Consider the following 25,881-nt stretch of genomic DNA (forward strand, 5'->3'; position numbering starts at 1 on the left):
CTTCATAGGATTTATGTAAGTACATTTGAAAAGAATTAAATGTTAAGACTTTTTTGTGTTGTTTTTTTTTCCAGAGTGGTTCATCCTCTTCCCAAGGTAGCAGTGGCTGTCAAAATGTAGGTTCTTTTTCTCCACTTCCTTTAGAAATATCTCACGATTTGCTACTTAGTAATAGAACACTTTGATGTAAATTAGAATCAGCCCATTTGGGAGCTTGATTTGAAGAACTGTGTTTTTCTGTTTATGAAATTATACAATTTAAAAAATTGGAGGGTGAATTAAATTACTAGCTATTTATCCTAAGTACAGTAGTCTTATCCAAAGACCACAGGAATGATAGGTACCGGTATTTTCTCTACAGAGCTTGGAAGGAAGAGAGCGTAATTATCTTCTCAGATGAACAGTTCTATCCTAGCATTCTGCCTAGAGTGGTGTACTCGCATCCTGTACTTAGAAGGTGTAGTGGTCACTGGGTTTTATACATACGTGAATACACTGAACAAAAATAACTCACCAAAAACTTTAATTAAAGAGCAGCAGGCAACCTCTGCAGACCCTTGGTCTGTCTTTCACTCATTAGATTCAGGGGCCATCTCCCAATTCTCAACCTTTGTAATCTTCTAAATAAGAGAGTTTCTCTAAATTATAATGCCTATCACTACATAGAGGGGCTGAGTCTAAATGCTCAGCTACATAGCTATGATTAAGTAGGTTAGCACCTCAGAGTGCTAAGATGTTAAAATAGAGTTTCCACCCTCCTCAGGCCATTTATTTTCACTGAGGATATGAACAAATGTCCAGTTTAGGTACAATAAAACGGAGGAAGAGATGCTGCTGGGGAACATGTAGTAACTATTATAATCAAAATGCTACAACTTCTATATAGGCCTTTAGGGATACAGGTGAGGTAAACTGCCCTAACTTTGACCCTGGATGAAATCAGGTTTAAAGTTGAAATGGTTTTGCAAGTTGTACAGTAACAGTTTCCTTTGATAGCAATATAAGTATTGCATCTGTCTGTGCCCTGACCCAATATGAATAAGTTGATGTCTTTCCTTGTAATATGAATGCAGGTTATTTTATAGGAAAATTAACTTCTTGGGGTTTTTTTTCCAGGATGGAAATTCTGACTCAGACAGCAGCAACCGCTGTCCCCAGGTAATCATCCCATTCTCATTATTCTCATAAGTCATGTTGTATCAATGAGTTGATATATGAACATTTTTATGAGTCAAATTTATTTTTATGAAGTTATATAGAATATTAGAAGAATCATGTTTTTATAATCTATTATATAGAGCTACTAATAGGGAATGCCCTCAGCCAGTTAGTGCATTCTACGTAGTTAATAACTCACAATGTGCAGTAATAAAATACAAGGTCTTGATCCTGTAATAAATGGAGTTGTGGCATTGTCTCTGATGGCAGCAGGCACAGAAGATTCAAATCTGTTTCTCTGATTAGTTATGGGCATCAGCAATCTGATAAACATGATAATTTTACTATACCTGTAGCTTAACACTTGTGTCTAATCCAATTCATTTGCAGTTTTCTTACCATACAAAACTATTTTTTTTCCTGAGCCTGGAGGAAATATTTGAATTTTGCATCTTAAAAATCTGATAAAATAATAAGTTTCATGATCTAATAAATAAATGTTTCCCAGGACATGACCCAAGTAGAAGCAGTTATACATTATAACGGCATTCTCAGGACATATTTCTCTTTTAGCTGAGATTCCCTACTAAGGAATGTGAATATATTGGATCCTTTGTATGTGGCCATTTCTTAAACTCCCCATCCTTAAACCTTACATAATTAATAATTCGTGTCTGTTAACTATCTTAACGGCACAGGAGGACCTGTGCAGTGTTCCATTGTCAATACCATCCATGTAAGATGGATTTTCCCTGGAAAAAAAATATATTTTTCTTTAGAGACTGTTCCAACCAGAACATACAATGTTCATCATTTAAAAATGAGCATTTGCTGCTCACCAGCATTTTGTTATCCAATATTTTTACTAAATCAGAAATCATATCTGCATGATTTAGCCTCCAATTAGTCCATGTTTCCTATAACAAAGAATTTGCAGTCAGACAATCTTAAAATGAAGCTTTTCTCCCTTAATCTTTTTTACAGGATGGATCATTATCCACACACAACTTTCGTTCTAACCAAGCAAGCACCTCTTTATTTTTCTTCTTACTGTCTTACTTCACAACAGATTAGAAAGTTAAAGCTATGCATGATGGCTGTTGCATAGATATTCTTTCCAACTCCAACTTTTGACTCAGGCCCTCAAATATGAAGTTCTTCTTTATGCAGAAACAATTCCTGCACCTGGTTAAGCCAGCTGTATGGCCTCCAATCCAAGGCAGGTGGATAGTGCTATTACTAAAATAATGTCTGGATTTTTTTGTTTTCTTAACAGGGTGGATCCTCACAAAACTCTGGTAGCCAGGTAAGTGGCTTGTTCTTTCCCATTTTAAGGTCTTATTTTACTTCTGGTCATGGTAGCGAGTTACGGAGCTAGGACTTTGTCCATTGTATTTAATCCCTTTTATAGAATAAAATTAATGCAATAGTTATAGAATAATTATTATGTAGCAAATAACTGATTTCTGGCCTCTTTCCAGGATTCACAGAGCAACTCAGGCAGCAGTAGTAGTTCTTGTGGTGAAGTGAGTACACTTTTTCCTGAGTTTTTGTGTCAGTTTGTCTCTTAGTAAATACATACTAACATATGTGTCATTCTAAAGGCTTATCTAATTTTTTGTTTTCATTCAGCTGTGGAAACTGTGGCTAACTTTTCTCTTTTCCATAAGTATTATCACTTTTTTTTTCCTTGCACCCTAGTAAGTGCACTGTTGTCAATGATAACACTATAGGGGAAGTTTAAGTTTCAAGTAAAAACTGTTTTACAACCTTCATGAAAATATTTCCATTTTTACTGGAATTTATACAATATTTTACTTAAGGCAACACTTCTTTTGTGATCTTTTCCATTTATTTAACCTTGATCAAATAAAACCCCAATTAAAAAGAATGCAGTGGCACTGTATGTGCAAAGTGAGTAGACAATCCTAACCGAGTTTAATGCCTATTTTATTTTTACTGATATACTAAGATGAAAGCAGTGGATAAGCAGACCCTGAGTATATAGTCTCTTTGCTATTTACCTACATAAATATAAGCAGGTTTATGTAACTTCTATTAAAATAAGGCCTTTAAATATGGAAACATTTGTCTTGTTTCCAGAGTGGCTCTACATCTAAGTCTAATGGTCAAGTCAGCATGCTTTCTTTTTTCTACAGCATTTAATTCTTCTACTGAGGAACACTTAAATATCAGAACTAAGTCCGCTAATGGCATATAGGTTTTTTCCAGTGCAATTGATAGTTATATGGAAGATTTAAATTTCAAGTTATAGTGATTTCAGTTGATAGCCTTCAGTCAGCTGCTAATGCTGCTGCACAGATACTCATTACTGTACAATATTTTTATGGTACTACACATTAAATACATACATAAATCCATGACCTCTGATTAAATACTTCTCTAGGAACTAATTAACCATATGCCTACAGTATATAGCCACTACCAAGTTTTATGTCGGCCAGTATTCACATTAATTTAAATCTCCACATATGCCATTTTTTGATGTGCTTTTAATTAGTAGTTCTTCTTTGGCCATATTTCTCCTAATGCTCAGGGGATTCATAAATTACACCCTGGGTAAATCTAGCAAGAATCTGCCCCCACACAATGTTTTTGTGTGAATTAAAGGAACATCTCATTACTTCTAGTTTGTGCTTTAGAAATTTTTTCATATTTGCTTATAGTCTCTAATGTTTTACTCTCACAGGTCTAGAGCAACTTTCTACCCTCAACTTGGGCTTTTTTAGCTTCAGTTCTTAGCACTACTAATCCTCTTACTTCATTAGATCCACTGCTACCTTTTAATCTCAGTTACTTATATGTTGACCTAAGAAGTGAGATTTAGAAGCAGGAAGAACAAAAAACTGAAAAATGCTTTTTTCATATATATCTTTTTGCTCTGCCTTGTAGATATTTCTAAGATATTTGTAGGTGTTCTTTGGGTTTGTCTACATTACATTCAAAAGTGTGGCTACAGCTCATATTCCAGTTACTTTTAAAGGAAGTTGTTCTGTGGGGCCAGTAACAGTATTGCCACAGAAATGCAGAGAGCAAACTGTAAACTGAAAAGCCCATCTGGGATCCTGAATATCACTTTTTTGCCTAGCCTAAACTGCTTTAAAGCCAGCTTGGGCATATCTTTCCTGAACTTCAGCCACACCTTTAATACACTTATAATACAGACATGCCCCATAACTCAGCTTTTTGTGTTTCTACTATCTTGGACTGATTTGTAAAACAAATTGGCTTTGAAGAGGGGAAACTGTAGCTACCTCATCTTTCCTTAAAATCCCTCTTTAACAGGCTTCTACATATATGAAATGAACAGGTACAAACTGTATTAATTCCATAGGAGGAAATAGATTGGTTTGTATTTGAATTCCTGTTCAAACAAAGATAATATTTTCAATAGGTAAATGTCACTTACTTCTCATGTTATAAGCTATGAACTGAACCTGTTCATGACCAGTTCATTTTTTTTACTGCCAAATAAACCTTCATATAATAGCTTTCCAAAGAGTGGTCTCATTAAATGTTATCAAAAAGAACAGTATGTATTTCCCATGGTCCCACATTCCTTAGGGTAGCTAAGTCCAGATAGGCATATTTTCTTGAAAGTACTTTATTTGGACATACGGTTCTACAATACAAGAATGGTTTTCTGATTCCTTTGCAGAGTTCCTCTGGTTGTGGAAACAGCAAGGTTGTTGCTCGCGTAAGTGCACTTTTTCTCCACTGTATATAAGGGTTTGGCCCTTACAAGAAAATGAACATTTAGTTTACTCTTGGTTAAAAAAAAAAAAAAAAAGCCCTAGTTTATATGGTGCTACAGTCTTCCTGTGGAGTGTCAGATACCTTCAGCATCTATTTCTTGTCAGAGGTATCTTGTTGGATTTGTGGACTATACTGAAATTAACTGTCATCCTCTGAGCTGAATATAGGAACAGGATATCATTGAAATCAGAATTTAGTGTGCTAACAGTTGGTGGCAAACATTAAGATGGGCTCTGACTGGTCTCTAATCGGTGCTTTAATGCATAAATATTTATGAACTAATAATCTCTTGTATTATAATCATGTATTAATTATTTTATTTGTTTGTTTGTTTGTTTATGTATTAATATTTAATTCGTGGAGCCAAAGAACTCTTGGTGTCATAAAAAAAATATAATCCATGTAAATCCTCATTCCTGAGTATACATGTCAAACACTTCTCCCACTAATAGCTAATATTTTTTTCACAGGATCTATCCCATGTTCTGCACATTAGAAGTCTCAGTGAACAGGTAAGCAATGCCTATCATTCTTTCCAGAATTTTCCCCTGAGTTAGCTGCAATATTGCTAATATTAGAGGTAGTTGGTATGTTATTTGCAAAACTAAGAACTGATCTTCACTTGAAGGCTAGGTACAGTTATTCAAAAAGCCCCAGGGTGAATCGATTCGATCTTTGTAGGTTAGTTTAAGCTGTGTAGATTGAACCAATAAGCAAGTGAACAGACATTCACTTTTTGATTCCAGAAGTGCAGCCACATGCCTGCAGTGGCCCAGGCCAGATGCCAAGGGGTGTTAAAGCATCCCTCCATGCTCAGCTGGAACAGACAGGTTGGGCCAAGGCTAGCCTGCCCACCCTACCCACATTGCTTGTCAGGAATGTGCAAGGCATCCTTGGGATGCTGGGGGGCTGTGAGTTAACTTGAATCTGAAAGGGATCTTGAGAAGAAGTTCAATAAACTGATTTAACCTAAATCAGTTAAGTCTGATACTACATCCATCCAGATTTCTCTTAAACTGGTTTCAGCCATTTTGAAAGTGTTTTATGTGAACTGAGCTCTTTGGCAACACGTAGGGGCATAGGGAGTGCACCCCTGAGATCAGCCATGCACCTCCTGGAAGCGCCAGCTGTAAAACTGGAAGTTTAGCTGCTGACTTGGTGATCAGCCACTAGGGGACCCCCCACCCCAATTGGTGATTGGCTGCTGGGGGACACCCTACCCCATCCACCAGACTTGGGAGGCACCAGTCGACCATGACTGAGCTTCTGTTGTGTTACAGATTTGAACCTGTTTCTGATCATTTATATCAGTTTATGTGTAATCTCTGTCCTTAGCCTAAGAGGAGATGAGGCTTTTCAACTGACTAGGAAAGACTTTCTAAAAATAAATGCTATTGGTTATGGGTCTACTTGCCTCCTTGACTGGCAACCTCCCTGTTAAACCAAAGAAGATTCAGAAGATAGCTTTTTATCAGTAGTAAAACTAGGGGTGGGCAAGAGGGGTACCAGTGCCAGACACGAACTTGGAGGGGTGCCAAAATCATCCCCATACAGAGTCTGTGCCCCAGCAGCAAGAGCAGCACCACAGCATTGCTCTTAAGCTGGCTGCTACTCTTTTAAGAGCAAGAGCCAGGGCAGGCAGAACACAAAGCAGCAACAAAACTTGTCCAGTACAATTTAATGGAGCATTTCCTGCTACAAGTTCTTTCTAGACTAAATATCTTGTGTGTATAAACATAGAGAAACAAGAAGTCCCTTTGCCTATGTGTACTTCTAGCCAACAGGAGTGATAATTTGGCTCCACTGGTACTCCATTTGCAGGGATATCTAACTCTATCCTGTAGAACTGTATTATTTAATCTATTGCTATACAAAGAAAAATGGCTTATTTCTGGTTCCCTTACAGAATGAACCTGCTACATCAAACAGCCGCGATAAAAATACTCAGGTAATGTGATTTCTTCTGTAGTTAAAATCTCATCACCTAAAGATGTTCAGTAAATAGCCATTTAAATTTCACACATTGTTTTCTCTTTATTCAAAAATTCAAAAGAAAAACAATATTTGTTCATAACCTAGAATAAAAATATCCATTTTCATTTGATTTCTTAAACTCTGGCAGTTAAGACACCAGTTAATAGCAGACGTTTTCAGAATGAAGTTACCTTTCAGAATGTGTGTCATACTTTGGACATATTTCAAACAGCTGTAAAAGACTGCTATTCTAGTCCAATAACATTTTCTACATACTGTACTCTTACTTTTTAGAGTTGTGTATGACAGAGTTACAAAACAATGGAGAATTAAGCCTTATCTCTTGTGCTGCTTCACTGCCTTTGGCAGATATGTAGGGAAGGTTCATGAAACCTGGTGTTTTGCAGAAGCCTTTTTACAAGGAAATAATTGGCTTCTAGTGTTCTTTATAGAATGAATTTTCTTCTATAGTAGTGGCAAAGTCAGTGATCAGATAAGCACCTCTATTCCTCTGTAGTTAGGAGTTGCTCACACGATTTATCTTTGTAAGTGAACACATATGCATCAGAAAGTAAGTCCCTTAGTTGCAGTGGGTGGGTTTTTGCAATTTTATTAACATAATGATATAAAAACTGAAGTTATTTGAAATCATCTGACCTGATGTGGCATGTTGATTTATTTCTGTTTCACATTGTTACAATGCCTGAAGGTCCCAGTCAAGGATCCAGGGCCCCTATGGACCAGATATTGTACACACGAAACTAAGATGGTCCCTGTCACAAAAAACTCAGTTTAGGTCAGTCTTACCATCACATCTCTAGGCTCCTGTGAGCGTCTCATTCCTCACTAAGGTTCCCCAAAACCATGTCTGTATGGATCATTTCCAGCCGCTAAACTGACTTCATCAGAGTACGTGACCCAATTTTGGCCGCCATTGAAAGAAAGAGATATCTACTGGTGTTGTTTGGTGGAGAGAAATAATATAGAGTCTGTGATACTTCATCAAGCAGTTACATATCATTAGGCATTTGAATAAGTCTTTTCATCAAAAAAATCTCTGGTTTCTTTATAGGATGGATCATTTATTGCACACAGTGACAGTTCCAGGGGCCAAGTAAGAACTTTCTCCATTATAGCTAATCTTCTCCCAAATGCTTTCTAGCAAGAACACACAAGAATCAGAAATAAGGTCCACTAATTCTGGTATAAGGGTTTTGAAGCGTTATGTACCAAGTTATTCTTGAAGAAATGCTGTTTTATTATTTGTTTATCCAAAATGACACTACTGGATCAAATCTCAAGGCTGCTACATTTATATACAGATGTACAATAGTTTTAACTGATGGAACAAAATGTAATACCCTTTACTCTGATTCCCTGCTGCCCTAAGAATTCATTATCCACATGACCCTTATGTGTCCCCAAAATTAAACATTATCAGGTTGTGTTGCCTACTTACTGTGCTCTAACACAAAGGTCTCAGTCACTCTGGGATGTCGCAAACTTTCCCCAACCTCAGTTCTACCTCTGAGACAGCAGTGCATCTAAAGAGAACTTTTATAAGATAATAACTAGTTTCTTATTTTCAGGGAGGCTGTGTTTGCCCTGGTGACAGTAGAAGCCCTGTCCAGGTAACCATTTCTTTCTTTTGTGTATTTAGAGTGTTAACTAAACGTTTCTTTTAAGTGCATATGTGGACCAGATGCACTAGTGAGGGATGAAAACTTGCTGAAAAGCAATATGACTCATTTCAGGGTCTTTCTATACATACAATTACATATAAGATGACTGGTTTTGATACTCCCATGAAATATTAGATATTCTGTAGTTTGGGGTACTGATATGAAAAGCAAAGTGGATATACTATCTTGTCTGTTGTCCTTCATTCTTGTCAGGCACCTAAGAACAGGACAGTTTGTTTTCCTGAAAGATTACTGTATAGCAAGAAGTTCATATAAAAATATAAAACCATTTTCTTGTTGTATACAGGCTGGAACTTCCACATACAGCAGCAATGGCTCTTCTGGCCAGGTGAACATGTTTTCTCAGAGTTAAATGCCCCCAGTATCCTAGTTACTGTGTCCACTGTATTGAAAGCCAATGGGCAATGCTAAATGGTGTCTATTATTGAATTTTGATCAGGAAAAATGCATTTTCCCCATTGCACCAGATGAATTTAAATACAGAATTAAACTTCCACATACAGTAGTGGTGGATCTTCTGGCTAACTGGGTAATCTTTCTCAGAGCTAAACGGCCCCTAGATACTCTGTTCACTTCATTAGAAGCCAAAAACCAATTCTAAATCATGGTTATTACTAAATGTTGATCAGAAAAGATGCATTCTCTCCAGTGCATCACCTTAATTAAAATGGTTTTAATAGTAATTTAAATTAAATTAGTACAGCTTGGCGTCTAGACAAGACCCAAATCTTCCATTCACTTTAGTTTCTGAATTTTTAATTTCACCTACAGTGTACATATACTCCACAGAAAACCATGGGTTATTTTCATCTAGGAATACCATTCTGTAAAATGAAATCTTTCACAGAAAAATGACACTTAGCCCTGTGTGTTCTGAAAACTGAATGCAAACACACCCTGATTTTAGGAGCCAAATTTTAATCTTTTCTCTTTTATGAATCTTCCACCAGTGAATCTTTTGGACAGGTAAAAATACATTTGCTTCCTTTTTAAGAACTGACCCCCAATGAACTGATCAGTAAAAGACAGGTATGAAGCTGCAGGTCAGTTTTCTTGTACTGTGGCCCATTTTCTAGTCTGCTTTTCTACCTAGCAGCTTAGTGTAGGACCTATCCTGTTAAAGTAGCTCATCTGCAAAACTGTAACTGTTCTTTGTTTTCTCTGCAGGATGGACCTTCCCCACAGAGCTCAAACCAGTCTGATGATAAGGTATATGCCCTTTCTCCTCTGTATGAAGATCAGTTTTCTGCTTTCTGACTCTATCCTTTATCTTCAAATTCAGATCAAAATCAATCTGTTGTAATGTAGAATGAGTTGGTCATTTTGTCTCCATAGTTATCTTAGTTTTCTTGTTACTAGATAAAATATTGGGGGGCCCCACGTTGCTTTCACCCATCCCACATTCCAGGATTGGACCCCAGGGAACCCACACTTCCTCCACCTCGTCCTGCATGCTAAGATCAGGCTTTCGGAGCCCTGCGCTGTCTCCTCCCAATCCTGTGTGCCAGGATTGGGCTTCAGGGGCCCTTGCCATCCTCCATCCCCTCAGGTCAGGATTGGGTCTGACACTGCCCTGGCATGTCCAATCTAGCACACAGGGTCACAGCCCACAGAACTCCCCATGGACCTGTGACACAGTGGTGGTGGCTGGATCTGGCTCACAGCCTGAGGGTAGAGCACCCCTGGACTAGAGAAGTCACTCTAATCTATTCTTCCCAACAAAAAGAAAAATAAACAAAAAACTATGTTATTTAAACAGTCTTTGAATTAATTGGTTTACCTTTTTTTTGCAGGGTTCATCTTCCTCAGGAGGCATTCAGTCTGTTGAAAGGGTAAGAACTCCTCATCTTGGGCACTTACACACATGCCCAACACCTGCTTCAGCGCGGTCTAATAGAACGCTCTAGTAGCCTTGGCATCCCATGTATTCAGCATCCCTGCATTTCAAAATGGCACCGGGATGCTTTAACTAAAGCTTGTTGAATGAGCTGTAGTTAAAGCACCTGCACCACCATTTTGAATCTCAGAACACTGAATACACAAGATGCTGTGGGCATCTTAATTAGAGCGGGTCCTGAGAGCCACTCTAATTAATCACCCCAGAGCATATGTAAAGATGCCCAATGATTTCAACCCAATTAATATCTTTTCCCTGAAAAGAACAATGGTCAACTGTGTATAAAAATGGGTCATGTGTTTGGTTATGATGTTAGATTTCCACAATCATTTTGTAATTTATATATACACTTTGGTTTCAAGATGCCCTTTGATATAAAAGTAACTAGTTTTCCATCCTTTACAGAGTTCTTCTTCCTCTGAAGGCAGTCAGTCTGGTGGACAGGTAAGCACAAAATTTCCACCATATTGATCCAAAACTGGACTTTTCACTGAAATATAGAACTAAAGGAATATAGAGGTATCTAGCTTAGATTTCTTTCAAGAAACTTCACAGAATAGCAATGTAGAATCAATGGAGACAATATAATATTAACTCTCCATCATTTTTAACACAGACAAATAAGTTTTTAAAAAAAGGATAAAGAGTAGGGGCTCTTCCATCAAATAAGCCTTGATTTAAAGAAGACTAATGAAAAAGAAAGTAATTGTTTCCGTTATAGTTGGGGTGGGGTATGCTTAAGCAGTAAAATGAAGAAATGACTGCAACACAGGTAGGCAGAATTTTGTGATCTTTAGTCTTTAATGGTGTTAGCACAAGTAAAGATAGCTGTGAAGCTGCAGCAGCTCAGGCTTCAGGATATTTTTAATGATCAAAGCACATGTCAGCATATATTTGCTTACTGATACTATAACCCTGCCTTTATTTTTGCTGTTGAAGCATGACTTTGATTTCAAAAAGTACTTTCACACTTAAGCAACTGGTTTCTCATCTTTTACAGGGTTCCTCAGGAGGCAGTCATTCTGCTGGGCAGGTAAGCATTCCCCATTCAGAGTGTTTCTTGTTTGGTTGGTTTTTTCCCCCCAAGGCTAGAAAATTAGAGTTTTAGCTGGATGAGGAAGAAAAAGAAAAAAAATCCATGTTTAAATAATTCATTTTAGATTCTCATTTCCAGGAGTATGGAAGGGCTGAAAAACATGTGTAAGCTTGAGAGCTGGTTCAGGTTTTGTTGGTCTTTCATTGCACAAAAGACAGTAAGAAAGTGTCTTCCCTTCCAACACGCCTTGATACAAAGAAACCCTCTGACACAAAAATAACTGATTTTGCCTCTTCTCTAGGCTTCCTCTGTTTCAGGAGACAGTCAGTCCAGTGATGAGGTAAGAATTCTTCTCACAAGATTTGTGTTTAAAGTTCTTCCGTAGTATTCCCCTTAAATGTAAATCTGACACTTTACTGGTTCATGGAAGTAAATGAACATCTGAATTTCCAACACAGCTTTAGTTTTACAGAAATCATCTTTGAAATTTTCCATAGAAAAAGATTATAAAATAAAGTGAACTGAAAACTAAACTTTTATTTTTAGCATTGAGAAGGGTCCCTTCATCAAACTGTTCAGGAAATGGAACAGGATCCTTTAAATGGAAACATATGATTTCTCACTTTTTGGAAATTATACCTATCATAGTATCATCACCATTAAAAAACATTGCCTATTCCCAGGCAAACAGATCTTTTCCAAAGAAAGCATATCTTGGTTAGTAAATAGTCAACACTCCTGAACCTGTGTTTTGCTCTAAGACCTTTTATAATACATTTGGAGTTGGAAATTAGAAAAGGGATTCTAACCATCAGACAGGTGAAGTTCTGGAACAACCTCCCAGCAGCAGTAGTGGGATCCAGAAATCTAACTTCTGGTTTGATCGAGCTTCATCAGGTTGCATTTTAGTTATGATGATAGAGTGGCAATATCAGGGATGTGGGCTCTGTTGGATAACTGAGGAGGTCTCTCATTTGTAATTAAGACAATAACCCTTTCCTGTTTCTTTTACAGGAAGAATGTGCATCCTCTAAAGAGAGTTCAGTAAGTGTTTTAGCTCCCTGCATGGACATATTTCCTTTTTTGTCAATTATCCATGTTAACATGATCAGATCCATTTATTTTTGTGCAATAGTCTTTTCAGCCTAAATGTCCCTGTGGCCAGCTTTATATTGCTTGAGATGAAAATAGATATTTCACATTATTAAGTGTTTGGAGAGGGGTGTACCTTTGCTGATTCACACAGTAAGAGTTATGCTTAATTTATCATGCAGCATAGCAGTCGACCGATTCTGGTTTTCATATAATACTTGAGGAGCAGTGTCTTTCCCTGCAAGAACAGACCTGATTTCACCAAGTGCTTGGTTTTGCCAAAAAATTGTAACTCATGCCAAAGAATGTGCAGTGTCAACTCCGTGGTTTGCCCAAGCATGAAAATCTGTCTGGGAGCAGACTAATTTACCTCACCTCCCTTGCCATTTCTGCTGATACAATACACCTCAACAAAGTGACTAAAGAAAAGACTGTAAAATAGGGCAGTAAGTGCTAACTACTACAAGGCTTTGGACAATCAGAACTGTAATGTAAAACAGGAAAAGTCCCCACTTAGGGCTTTCCTTAAGTTTCTAATACTAGTACCCTCTAATCAGCCATGGTTACACAGGTAATATATATAATACCTGTATATAATACAGGTAATATTCATGGACCTCATGCCAGTCTTGGTAAATGGAGCAGATATTAAGTCAGAATCATGGCATTTGTCTCTGAAAATATTAGAATGGGGAGTGGTGAGAAGTGGGAATTTTATTTTTTTGTCTGGTGGGAAGAGATGGTTACATTATTTTATCATATTTTTCTTTTTCAGCATGAATCTCATACTCTACTCAGAAGTCACCCCTCATCAGGGGTAAGCAATTTCCATATGTCTTTCTGTGTTTTGCCTCAGGCTGCATTTTAAAGAGCTTCAGAAAGTAAAATCATGCTCAATGAACCAGGTCTTCTAGAGTCTACTTCCATTTACAAAGAAAGAACTGCTTGGGATGAAGCTTGTGAGCTTCTTAACATTCAGTTCCCTCTTCTGTTTGAAATACTGTCCATGTGAGAGGCAAGGATTCTTAGGATGATCTCTTTTATTGCACCACCAATGTACTTGGGATAAAGTTAAACAAACTTCAAATGCATGACCTAAGGAAGAATTTCTTGCATGCTAAAGCTTGTCTAACTTTAGCTGAACTACATACTTGCACCAATAAAAGATATCAACCTAAAAAATCTTTGCCTTTTGCATTAGTTTTGGACCATCAGAGCTGCAACATCACTTTTACAGTACGAAATACTGTTCAGTCATTCTTATGGATGCTAAGGTGTCCCATGACCTTATTCTTAATCCCAACATTTGCCCTGTTAGTTTGCTTGCTAGAAAGTTCACACTCATTTTAAGCGTAAGAGCAGCACCTACTGATTACAAAAAGAAAGTGTCAAATGAATTTCCCTTATTGCTTTCAATAACTTCTGAAACTACCTCTACATCTTCCCTCGCCATGTAATTTATGCTCGCTAGATTAAAGCCATCATTGCTGCATCTACCTATGCTGGAGTCCTGTCTTATGTTGTAGTCCAGACACACTCCTTGGTTTCAAGAATCACTTTAAGATGTAAAGAAACCAGCATGAGGTTCCTCTTCCTCTGGAGGCAGTCATTTTGGTGGATAGGTACAAACTGGTTTCCCATATTTTGACCCAAGAGTTCCTTATTCTAGAATGGGACTTTTTACTAGACTATATAAGAAAAGGAACATGCAAGAATATGGCCTAATTTCTGCCCAGAAATATCACTTTACGTCTGTTCACAGACTAGGAAACAAGAGACAAAATAGCATGTTCAGCCTCTGTAGTTTGTAACACTAAACAGAAAAGTCAGTCATGAAAGATATGGGACTTTCATCCAGTAGGCCTTGATTAAGGCCCATGAAACAAATTTACTTGTTTCTGTTTGTCTCCAGGACTCATCGTCCTCAGTAGACAGCCAAGGCAGTGGAAGGGTAAGAACTCTTCCTTTTCAGTATGTGTGCTGTTGTCCCAGAGAACTGCTTTCTCCTGCTTTCATGTACAAAAATGGAATATCTGAGTAATCTTGTTTTTGTTTCTGGTTAAATTACCCAAAATAATTTTCTACTACTTATGGGGTGGAGAGAAAGAAAGGACTCCACTTCTCTCTGGTTTTTTATTCCACAAAAGTAAGAAAGGAAATTTTCATACAAATAGTCCATTTTGGGTATAGTTACACAGCAAACCAAAAGTGTGATTATGGTACAGACATACTTGGGCTTCCTTAAGTGGAATTAATAAAGGTAAAGATAGCAATGAAGATGCAGCACCATGGCCTTCAGTAATGATTGGCAACCACAACATGTACCTACACTCCTAGAAACCTTCTGGTGGGTTCATAGCCCATGACCTACTTCCTGCCTCCATAGCTTTACTCCCAAAACTAACTGTGGTAGCAAGACTGTGGTTAGGGTGACATTCTCACCTTCATTTTACTACCCTTTTTGGCTTTGAGAAGCCCTTGGACATGGAAGTAACTGGCCTCACACCTTTACAGGATCCCTCTCCCACAGGAAGCAGCTATTCTGGTGGACAGATCTTCATTTACAATGTTTATGTTTTAGTCCATATGAATTTCTTTCACCAAAACATGGCAGACCTTCCCTGTATGCAACAAACTGCTCTAAGTTATTCATTTCAGCTGTTCATTTTAAGCAATGGGGAATAGTGCTGGAGGGAGGGAAGGGAAGACATGAAATCATGTTCCTCTTTCACTGGTCTTTCAATCCATAAAATTCATTAAGAAAGTAGGTTTCCTTCTTAAGAGGCCTTAATACCAAGAAGCCCTTTGACATAGAAATAACTGGTTTCTTGGGGTTCACCCAAAAGGTCTTACAGCAAAATAAGGTAAGAAATAACAAATATGGATATGGGTGCCATTAATCAATAAATCCAGGAAAGAAACACAAACTTTTAAATAGAAATATATAATTGCATATTATTCAGCGCTTTATACCTTTTGTGGTATCTTCACCCTAAAGATAACTGCCTAATCACAGGTAGAATGACCTACTGCAGAGGAATGAGCTCTTGATTTATTAAATACTCAACACTCTTTACCCTGTGTTTTGCTATAAGGCCTTTTATAAAAGGCCCACTTGGGCTGGAAATCATAAGAGAAATTCTAACTATCAGAATGTTGATGTTTTGGAACAGCTTCCTAGCAGGAGCAATGGGATCCAGAAATTGAACTCCTATTTCAATGGAGTTTGTAGTTTAGTTATGATGCCCATAAAAACAGGGATGTGGGCTCTGTTGGATAATCAAGGAGGTCCCTTTATATGTTTCTCTGGTCTCAACACAGTAATTGTTTTCTGTTTTCTTTACAGGAAGAATGTGATTGCTCTAAGCAGAGTTCAGTAAGTGTTTTTGTACTTGGTATGTCTGTCCCCTTGTCTTCTCACTATTGAAACCAAAATCCAATTAACTGAGTTAGATGCACGTATTTTTATACCAAACCTTTTTTAAGCCCAAATGGTCCTCCAGCTAACTTTATATTTTTGAGATGACAGAAGATATTTCAGATTATTAGAGAAGGTTTGTATCTATACTGAACTACAACTATAGTTATGATTAGTTTACCATGCAGCATAACAGTGGCTGGATTCCTATTTTCAGACCATAAATAAGAAAAGCAGTATATTATCCTTCAAGAATAGACCTGATTTAATCAAATGGTGGGTTTTGCCAAGAAAGTCACTCACACAAGGGAGCATGCAGTGCCAACTCTGCAGCTTGTCCAACCATAAAAATTCACCTTGGTCCCCTTGCCATTTCTGCTTATAAAATATATGTGAAGAAAGTACCTGAGGAGTAGATTGTGAAACAAGGTGATAAGTACTGACCAGTCCAAGCCCTTGGACAACTGACCTAGAATACACATTCACAAAGATATTAATATGAAGTTTTTTTTAAACACAGGGATATATGGCCTATTTAGGGAGAGATGACCTTACTCCGGTCTTTAATTACACAAAAGAAAGAAAGGTGTCTCACCTTCAGACAGTCCCTTTGCATCTATCTACAAAGCAGACTTTATAACTAAGGCCTAACCTAAGCAGTGCTTGCTTTCCATGAGCTAGCATGGGTAACAGGTGCATGGATTTCACCATGAACTAGCACTTTATTGTGTCTAGTAGTATATAGTTCATGGTGATGCTCTTTTCATAGCTTATACCAATAGGGCAACCCCTGCTACAGAACCACCTGATGTTGCAGTCCAGATATATTATTTGATTCCAAGAATGCCACTTACATAAACCCAACTGCTTTCTTCTCTTATCCAGGGTTCCTCTTCTGAAGGCAGTCAGTCTGGTGGACAGGTAAGAACCCATTTTTCTCTGATTAGGACCAGTGGGTTCTGGACAATCAGTGCAATGCACACAAAAAGGAAGATGTAGTTATCTGGCTTTATTTATTTTGGGAATCTTCATATTTAACCACTTCACAGAGTAAACAGCATAAAAAGGTCTGCCCTTGTAGTTTTCATTGTACAAAGGAAAATCCATAACAGGAAAGGGCCATTTCATTAACTACGACTTGATTTCTAGAAAGCCCACGAAATAGCAAGTAATTCTTTCCATTTTTTCCCCAGGATTCATCTTCCTCAGGAGGCAGCCAAGACAGTGGAACAGTAAGAACTCCTCCTTCTCTGTCTTTATCCTAATGTCCTTCTCATGAACATTTTTCCTCTTAAAATGACCTTACACTGGTGGGTAAAAGTAGCCCAGTAGACCTATTCTGGTTAAACTAATCTAGATAAGTCTTTACAAAGGTTGCTTCTGTAATGAGGACAAGCAAGGGTTTGTGTCACTTTCCTCAAGCATTTTTTCCCACAAAAGCAAGGAGTCTTTTGGGGATATTCTTGCTTAGTAGACTGAAGGTATGATCATAGTACAGGTAGGCACAGTTGTACTACCTTTATTGGAGATGCCACTGGTAAGAATAGCAGTGAAGATGCAGCAGTAAGGAATTCTGTCAAGGCTGATAACCAAAATACCTAGCCTCTCAGAGGAATTGTGGTCTGGTTGCTAGCACATGCCAAGGTCATGTTACTGTGTCTTCATTGATTCATTTCACTGCACCAGAATTTATCACATCATCTTAATGGCACATGTAGATGCACCCAGTAAGTCTCTTCCTCCAAAACAGAACAGTATCTCTGAGTGTACAAGAAAAGGACAAAGTATTTAGCTTCCCATTTTTCAGCCTTCACATTAAATCACTTCCTAGGGTAGTGTTCTAGAATAAACTGGATACTTCCTCCTCGGGTTGTTGTCATTCTGGTGAGCCAGGAACATATTTTAATTCACAGCCTTTACATGTTTCTGACAGGAAATTCCTTTCACTAAAAATGACAGCTCAGTGTTATATGGAGAGAATAAATTCAAAGTAATCTGGTTTACCTTGGTAAAACCTCCATTTACTTTACCTTCATTTACTTAGTAAATGGAAGCTTCACAAGTAGTAAGCCAAAATCACAGCATTTGACTCTGAAAGTATTACAATGATGAGTGGGAGGGAAGGGAGAATTATAGATTTTTCTCTGAATGGAGGAAAAAGTTAATTTATTTGGATTTATTGTTATTTCTTTACAGATCGAATCATCTGATCTAGTCAGAAGCCATATCTCTAGAGAAGTAAGTAATTTGCATCTCCTTTTTCTGGGTTGTCTTACAGATGGACTTGATTTCAAGTTTGCATATAAGAGCTGCAAAAAGTAAAATCACACCCAAAGGTGTATACAAGTCAAAGGTTCTGTAACACCAAGCAGAAAAGCAAAAGTAATAGGCCGGTTAGTCTTACCTTGATCCCAGGCAAGCTGTTTGAGAAAATTATGCTGGCACACATCCAGCAGGGGCCAGCAGGGGACTGCATGCTTAGGGGCAACCAACATGGGTTCATCAGTGGCAGGTCCTGTCAGACCAACCTGGTGGCCTTTTACAGTCAGATCACCAGATCATTAGATGCAGGGGTAGCAGTGGATATCATCTTCCTGGACTTCCAGAAGGCTTTTGACACTGTCTCTCACCCCGTTCTCATTAAGAAACTGGGGACTGAGGTGTAGACACCCACACAGTCAAATGGGTCGCCAACTGGCTGGAGGGCTGCACCCAGAGGGTGGTAGTGGATGGGTCCTTCTCAACCTGGAAGGACATGGGCAGTGGGATTCGCAGGGCTCGGTCCTCAGGCCCGCACTGTTCAACATCTTCATCAGTGATTTGGACAAGGGGGTAAAAAGCACCCTGTTCAAATTTGCTAATGACACTAAGATGTGGGGGGATGTGGGCACACTGGAAGGATGCAACAGGCTACAATCAGACCTTGACAGGTTACAAGGGTGGGCAGATAAGAATAGGATGGGTTTCAGCACAGACAAGTGCAAGGTGATGCACCTCGGGAGAAACAACCGGCACCATACCTACAGGTTGGGGAACTCCCCTCTTGTCAGCACGGAGGCGGAAAAGGATCTGGGGGTCATCATTGACTCCAAGATGAACATGGGCTGGCAGTGTGGGGAGGCAGTTAGGAAGACCAACCGCACCTTGGCATGCATCCACAGATGCATCTCAAGCAGGTCCAAAGAGGTGATCCTCCCCCTCTATGCAGCACTGGTCAGGCTGCAGTTGGAGTACTGCGTCCAGTTCTGGGCGCCGCACTTCAAGAGGGATGTCAACAGCATGGAGAGGGTCCAGAGGAGGGCCACTTGTATGATCAGGGGACAACAGGGCAGGCCCTATGAGGAGAGGCTACGGGACCTGAACCTGTTCAGCCTCCAAAAGAGAAGGCTGAGGGGGGATCTAGTGGCCTGTTATAAACTAGTCAGGGGGGATCAGCCGGCATTAGGGGAGTCACTGTTCCCCCGAGCACCGCCAGGAGTGACCAGGAATAATGGTCACAAGCTGGCAGAGGGTAGGTTTAGGTTAGATATCAGGAGGCGCTACTTCACGGTCAGGGCGGCTAGGGTCTGAAACCAACTTCCAAGAGAAGTGGTGCAGGCTCCTACCCTGGGGGTGTTTAAGAGGGGGTTGGATGAACATCTTGCTGGGGTCATTTGACCCCAGTATTCTTTCCTGCCATGGCAGGGGGTCGGACTAGATGATCTGCTCAGGTCCCTTCCAACCCTAGAAACTATGAAACTATAAAAGATAGGGGCCCTTCCAGCAAACAGGCCTTAATTTTTAGAAGCCCATGAAACAGAAATGAATTCTTTCCATGTTTTTCCCAGAATTCATCTTCCTCAGAAGGCAGCCAAGGCAGTGGAGCGGTAAGAAGTCTTCCTTTTCAGTATTTATGCTTTTATCCCTATGAACATCTTTGACGTGGAAATGACCCTGCTCTGGTTTGCTACCAGGTATCTCTAAGCCATCTTATATACAAATTCTTGTTAATCTGTTTATCAAAGCCTTTCCAAGGGTTGCTTGTGGATGATATCTTTTACTAGACCAACTGCATAATTGGGAGAGACTTTAGACAAGGTTTCAGTCACAATGTACCCGTCCTCTCACTACTCCCAACTACGCAGGTGGGCCACGTAAAGATAGGACCCCAGCAAATGTAAGCAGCAGAAATGGGCTATAGACTGGGGAGAGACAAGGGAAGGAATGTTCACCATCTGCTGTTCTTTCAGCCCACAGAAGATGGTAAAAGAAATCTTTGTCCTTCAACAGACATTAATGCCAAGAAGCCCTTTCACAAAGAAATAACGCGTTTCTTGTCTTTAACAGGGTTCTTCTTCCTCTGGAGGCAGTTATTCTAGTGTACAGGTAAGCAGTAATTTTCCATCATTGTGGCCCAGTTGAGCTCTAAAACTAGGCTCTTCACTGGAATACATTAGCAAAGAAAAATCCCAACGTCTTGGTTTCTTTCAAGAAACTTCATAGATGCTCCATGTGTTGGTTCTGATTGAATTACCTGTGGTAAAGGATGCTTGTGGAGAAGGGAGGGGAAGAAACACCACATTTCTCTGTTGTTTCTTTCCACAAAAGCAAGAAAGACCTCTTTTCTGCCAACAGTCCATTTTGGGTATAATCACACAACAAACTGAAAATGTGATTATGCAAGAGCTGCACATAATCATACTTACTTACATGATGGTAGCACAGGTAAAGACGCCAGTGAAGATGCAGCATCAGAGGCATTAGCAAAGTCTGGCAACAACACCATGTACCCAAATCCCCAGAAGTCTTCTGGCTGGGTTTGCAGCACATGGCCTCCATCTTTATTACCACAATTAACTGTGTTGACTAAACTACTCACAGCAGAGATGTTAATTTCCCACATTCATTTTCCTTCCTAGAAATACTCTTTGGCTTCAAGAAGCCTTTGGACACAAGTAGCTGGTCTCTCATCTTTTATGAGCTTCTTCTTCCACAGGAAGCAGTTATTCCACACTATTTATTTACTTTGTTTCTGTCCCAATACCAGAAAATGGCAGACCTCCCATGTGCGCAACAGGCTGCTTTGAGTTGCCCATTTTAGTTGCTCAGTTTAAATAATAGGGAATAGTGCTAGAGGAAAGGGAGGTGAGAGCATATTCCTTTTTCACTGCACTTTCATTTCACAGAAGACATCAAGAAAGTAGCTTCCCATCACCAGATTTGATGTCAAGAAGCCCTTTGACACAGAAATAACTGGTTTCTTGTCTTTTACAGGGTCCCCCTTCCTCAGGAAGTGGTCAGTCTAGTGGACAGGTAAGGACTCTTTTCCCACTGCATTAGTATTTTTAGTTTTATCCCAATATACTGCTCACAGGTAAACCTGACACTATTCTGAGTCCCAGAAGAAAAGGAATTTCTGTTTCCAGCATAGTTTTGTTTTCACGTAAATCTAATTGAACCTTTCTATAGAACAGGGCTTAAAATGAGGTGTTTACTTTAATAGTCGTGCAAGAAATAATAAATACATAAAGGGTGCCATTTCATCGACTGGGCCAGAAATAGAAAAGGGCTTCTTGGCTAGAAATATGTTATTTCATATTATTTAGAACTTTATACCTTTCACAGTATCTTCTCCATTAAAGAAGTCTGCGAAAATCACAGGCAAAATGACCTCTTGCAGAGGAAGCATCAGTTAGTAAATTCTCAGTGCTCTTTACCCCATGTTCTGCTATAAGGCCTTTTATAATATATTTGCACAAGAAATTAGAAGAGGGATTCTAGCAATCAGTTTAATAAAATTGTGGAATGGTCTTCTAACAAAAGCAATGAGATCTAGAAATTTAACTACTATTTCAATGGAGCTTCATCAGTTTGTAGTTTAGTTATGATGACATGGTTGCCCACAATGTCAGGAGCCTGGGCTCTGTTGAGTAACAGAGGAACATACAGCTAGACCTCCTCAGTATTTAATACAATAACTGTTTTCTGTTTTCTTTACAGAGTGAATGTAATTGCCCCAGCAGTGGTTCAGTAAGTGGTGGGGTTTGGTGTATTTGTGTTTCTGCTTTTTAACAATATCTGTGCAGTAAGATAATTTCCAATTAATTGAAGTAGAGCTATATATTTTTATGTGATGGTTTTTTCAGCCTGATTATTCCTGTGGCTGTACATATATTACTTGAGAGAAGAGAAAGTATTTCACATTATCATATCAGTTAATCAAAGATGGAGGGCTGATCCACAACTGCAGTTATGATCAGTTTACCATGCAGCACACCAGTCAACATTCTGTACCCTCTTTTATAACATAAATTAAAAGAGCTGCATCGCTCCCTGCAAGAATAGACTAGATTTCACCAAATGCCTCGGTTTGCCAAGAAAAATGTCACTCACGCAAGAAAACATGCAGGTCTCCCTTCACTCTGCAGCTTGCCCAAGCATGAAAATCTGCCTGGGAGCAGACTAATTCAACTCATCCCCCTTGTCATTTCTGCTCATAAAATATACCTGAACAAAATGACTGAAGAATAGATTGTGAAACAAGGTAATAAGTGCTGACCAGTCTGAGCTCTTGGAAAATATGACCTCGAAAGTAATGTCCCTTGTAAATGTCCCCACTTTAGACTTGCATTTCTAATTTTAACCAGTTGTGGTTATAATATGATAGCTTGTGATTTTATGGACTTTGTGCCAGTCTTGGTAAACAGAGGCTAAGCAAGTAGCAAGTCAAAATCATGGCATTTGACTCTTAAAATATTACAATAATGAGCGGGAGGGAAGGGTGTATTATAGATTCTTCTCTGAATGGAGGAAAAAGTCGATTTATTTGGATTTATTATTATTTCTTTACAGATCGAATCATCTGATCTAGTCAGAAGCCATATCTCTAAAGAAGTAAGTAATTTGCATTTGCTTGTTATTTCCTTTTCCTTTTTCTGGGTTTTGCTGCACATGGTCCTGAGTTCAGGTTTACAGATAAGAGCTGCAGAAAGCAAAATCTCACTCAAAGGCACATACAAGTCACAGGTTTTGTAACACCAAGCAGAAAAGCGAAAGTAGTAAAGGATAGGGGACCTTCCAGCAAACAGGCCTTAATTTTTAGAAGGCCCATGAAGCAGAAATGAATTCTTTCCATGTTTTTCCCAGAATTCATCTTCATCAGGAGGCAGCCAAAGCAGTGGAGTGGTAAGAAGTCTTGCTTCTCAGTATTTATGCTTTTATCCCTATGAACATATTTTAACTGGAAATGACTCTGCTCTGGTGTGTGACCAAAGACATCTGGTATACAAATTCTGGTTAATCTGTTCATCATAGCCTTTCCAAGTGTTGCTTGTGGATGGTATCTTTCACTGGACCAACTGCATAGTTGTGAGAGAATTTAGATGGGGTTTCAGTTGCAATGTACCCTTCCCCAGGTCCCTCCCCACTCGCATGCGGTCCACATAAAGATAGGACCCCAACAAACTCTTTCATCTCTCATATCTCTTGAACCATCATGGCTACCACATCACTACTATCAAAGAAATCGACCAGTTTTTATTGCAAAAGTCTTCTTCTATTTAAAAAGAAAGAAACCCTTAAACTCAGTTACCTTGTCACTACGTCTTGCAAGGATTTTCTGTATCCTCAGTGAATTTTTGCATTATTTCCACGGATATAAAGCTTCTACACTGTGATCATCTCTATGCCAAATTGACCTTTTTTTTCCAAACAAATGCTCCTCTAATATCCCCTAACACGGAAGAGCTGTGGAAGGAAGGGAGAATTAGAGTTGTCTATTTTTACTGATCTTTTTAAAAGAAAACCAAAAATAGGTAAATTAAGGCTGCATACTACTTACTGAGTCCCTCCTAACATGGAAATAAGTGGGTTTCCAAATTTTTTTCCACATTGTTTATTGACCTGAAGGCAGTCAATATGGTGGAGAGATAGGAACTCCCTATTCCTAATATTTATAATTTTTGTCTCAATGAGGTACCTATTTTACCTGAAAAGAACACAGATCAACGATGTGCAATGAGGAATATCTGTGTTTCCTAATGCACATGTTTTTCTTTCACACAAGGATATGGTCTGCTTAGGGAGAAATTATCATAGTTTGGTCTTTAACGACACAAAAAAAAAGGTGTCCCACCCTCAGACAGTCCTGCTCAGTAGGGTTGAAAATGACCTGTGCACTGCCAAGACTGTGTAGTATTTGCACAGCAAGTGCTTTAGCAAGAACTAAATGACTGTGCAGTTCTAACTGTATAGACATGCCCAGTGGGTTCTACACAGTGCACAGGAAAAGGAAGATATGGTTATCTGCCCTTACTTCTGCCAGGAAGCTTCACATTTAACCTCTTCACAGAGAAGGCAAAATAGAATTTTCATCCTTTGGTTTATAACACTAAGCAGACGAAGAAAATCTGTAATACAGATAGGGCCAGGTCCCTTCTATCGACTAAGCCTTGATTTCGAGAAGGCCCATGAAATAGAAATGTATTCTTTCCATTTTTTCCCCCAGGGTTCATCTTCCTCAGGAGGCAGCCAAGGCAGTCAAGGGGTAACAACCATTCCTTCTCAGGATGTATGCTTTTGTTCCTATGCTTTCACCTGGAAATGACATTTCTGTGTGGTTTCTGGTTAAACTACTCATGATAAGCCCTTACGTGGTAAAAGAATGACTGTATCATTATGGGCCAGTGAAACATAGCTGTGCTCCCCTTTTGCAAGCTGGTATTGAAAACTATTGCAGTGACAAAGGAGCCACGTGGGCTTCACCATGGATAAACAGCAAAGTCTGCATCCAGGATTGTAGCTCACAGTCAAGTTTCTACCTCCACATTTTTACTTCTTTGCCTTATTCTAGCTAGGTTAGAGCTTGTACAGATAAGCCTACCCATATAAGAGTCCCACCGCATTCTGCAGTCTAGCCATATCTTTTAATTTCAGGAATCCCTTTAAGACAAAGGAACTAGTTTCTTACCTGATGTGACATCCCTCTCCCTCTGAAGGCAATCTTTCTAGTAGATGGGTGCAAACTAATTTCCCATGCTTTTGACCCAAGGATTCCTTCCTCCAAAATTGGACTGGAATAGATGGGTAAAGAAACATGAAAGTATATGGTCTAATTTCTGTCTGGAGATTTCACTTTGAACCTCTGCACAGAATAGAAAACAACAGAGACAAAATAGAAAGTTCAGCTCGTGTTTGTAATGCCCAGCAAAAAAGCAGAAGTCACCGAAGAGAGGGGCCCTTCCATCAACCAAGACTTGCTTTCTAAAGGGCCAATGAAAGAGAAATTTACACACTCCATTTTTTTTCCAGAACTTGTATTCCTCAGGAGGCAGTCAAGGCAATAGAGAGATGAGAACTGTTCCTTTTCAGTACTTATTCTTTTGCCCCAATTAACATTTTTCACCTGCATATGACCTCGCTCTGGTGGGTAAAAAGAATACCCAGGTAACCCAATAGACCTGTTCTGGTTAAACAACTCCTGATAAGCCTTTACAAAGGATTCTATTGTAAGGGGGATGAGCAAGAGTCTCACCTTCCTCTGGAACAAAAGCAAGAAAGCTGTGTTTTTGGGATATGCCCACTCAGTAGACTGAAAGTGTGATTGTAGCACAGGAGAGGATAGGAGCAAAGATGAGGCAATACAGGCTTCCATTAAGGCTGACAACCAAAGTATAGACCTAGCCTCTTACAGTTGTGTTGCCATGTCTTCACTGCTGCAGTAAGTGGTATTAGCTCGATTATTGGTAGCTAGATACTATAACCTATGTGTAGTACAGTTCCACTTTCCTGTTATTTTCTAGACATAGAATTTGGTCTAAAGGAGCCCAACAGACAAAAATAATTATTT

General features: G+C 39.0%; 1 protein-coding gene across 1 annotated transcript in view; it reads left to right on the plus strand.

Annotated features, from left to right (window-relative positions):
- The window catches only part of LOC149863729 (uncharacterized), an 80,468-nt gene that overhangs the window by 45,433 nt on the left and 9,154 nt on the right, over positions 1-25,881 (plus strand). The window contains exons 25-53 of the mRNA XM_090050075.1: positions 75-116; positions 1,117-1,158; positions 2,435-2,464; positions 2,640-2,684; positions 4,838-4,876; positions 5,406-5,447; positions 6,842-6,883; positions 7,982-8,023; positions 8,499-8,540; positions 8,899-8,940; positions 9,780-9,821; positions 10,406-10,444; positions 10,915-10,953; positions 11,510-11,542; positions 11,847-11,885; positions 12,560-12,589; positions 13,413-13,454; positions 14,550-14,588; positions 15,984-16,013; positions 16,941-16,976; positions 17,249-17,287; positions 18,252-18,293; positions 19,883-19,921; positions 20,382-20,420; positions 21,309-21,347; positions 22,035-22,064; positions 22,887-22,928; positions 23,181-23,219; positions 24,541-24,579. Coding sequence (XP_089906201.1) covers positions 75-116; positions 1,117-1,158; positions 2,435-2,464; positions 2,640-2,684; positions 4,838-4,876; positions 5,406-5,447; positions 6,842-6,883; positions 7,982-8,023; positions 8,499-8,540; positions 8,899-8,940; positions 9,780-9,821; positions 10,406-10,444; positions 10,915-10,953; positions 11,510-11,542; positions 11,847-11,885; positions 12,560-12,589; positions 13,413-13,454; positions 14,550-14,588; positions 15,984-16,013; positions 16,941-16,976; positions 17,249-17,287; positions 18,252-18,293; positions 19,883-19,921; positions 20,382-20,420; positions 21,309-21,347; positions 22,035-22,064; positions 22,887-22,928; positions 23,181-23,219; positions 24,541-24,579 — 1,125 coding nt within the window. The remainder of the gene's footprint in view (positions 1-74; positions 117-1,116; positions 1,159-2,434; positions 2,465-2,639; positions 2,685-4,837; positions 4,877-5,405; positions 5,448-6,841; positions 6,884-7,981; positions 8,024-8,498; positions 8,541-8,898; positions 8,941-9,779; positions 9,822-10,405; positions 10,445-10,914; positions 10,954-11,509; positions 11,543-11,846; positions 11,886-12,559; positions 12,590-13,412; positions 13,455-14,549; positions 14,589-15,983; positions 16,014-16,940; positions 16,977-17,248; positions 17,288-18,251; positions 18,294-19,882; positions 19,922-20,381; positions 20,421-21,308; positions 21,348-22,034; positions 22,065-22,886; positions 22,929-23,180; positions 23,220-24,540; positions 24,580-25,881) is intronic.

The sequence above is a fragment of the Crocodylus siamensis genome, chromosome 5, assembly GCF_052110815.1.
Source record: "Crocodylus siamensis isolate JL-2025a chromosome 5, ASM5211081v1, whole genome shotgun sequence".
In the NCBI taxonomy this organism is placed as follows: domain Eukaryota; kingdom Metazoa; phylum Chordata; order Crocodylia; family Crocodylidae; genus Crocodylus; species Crocodylus siamensis.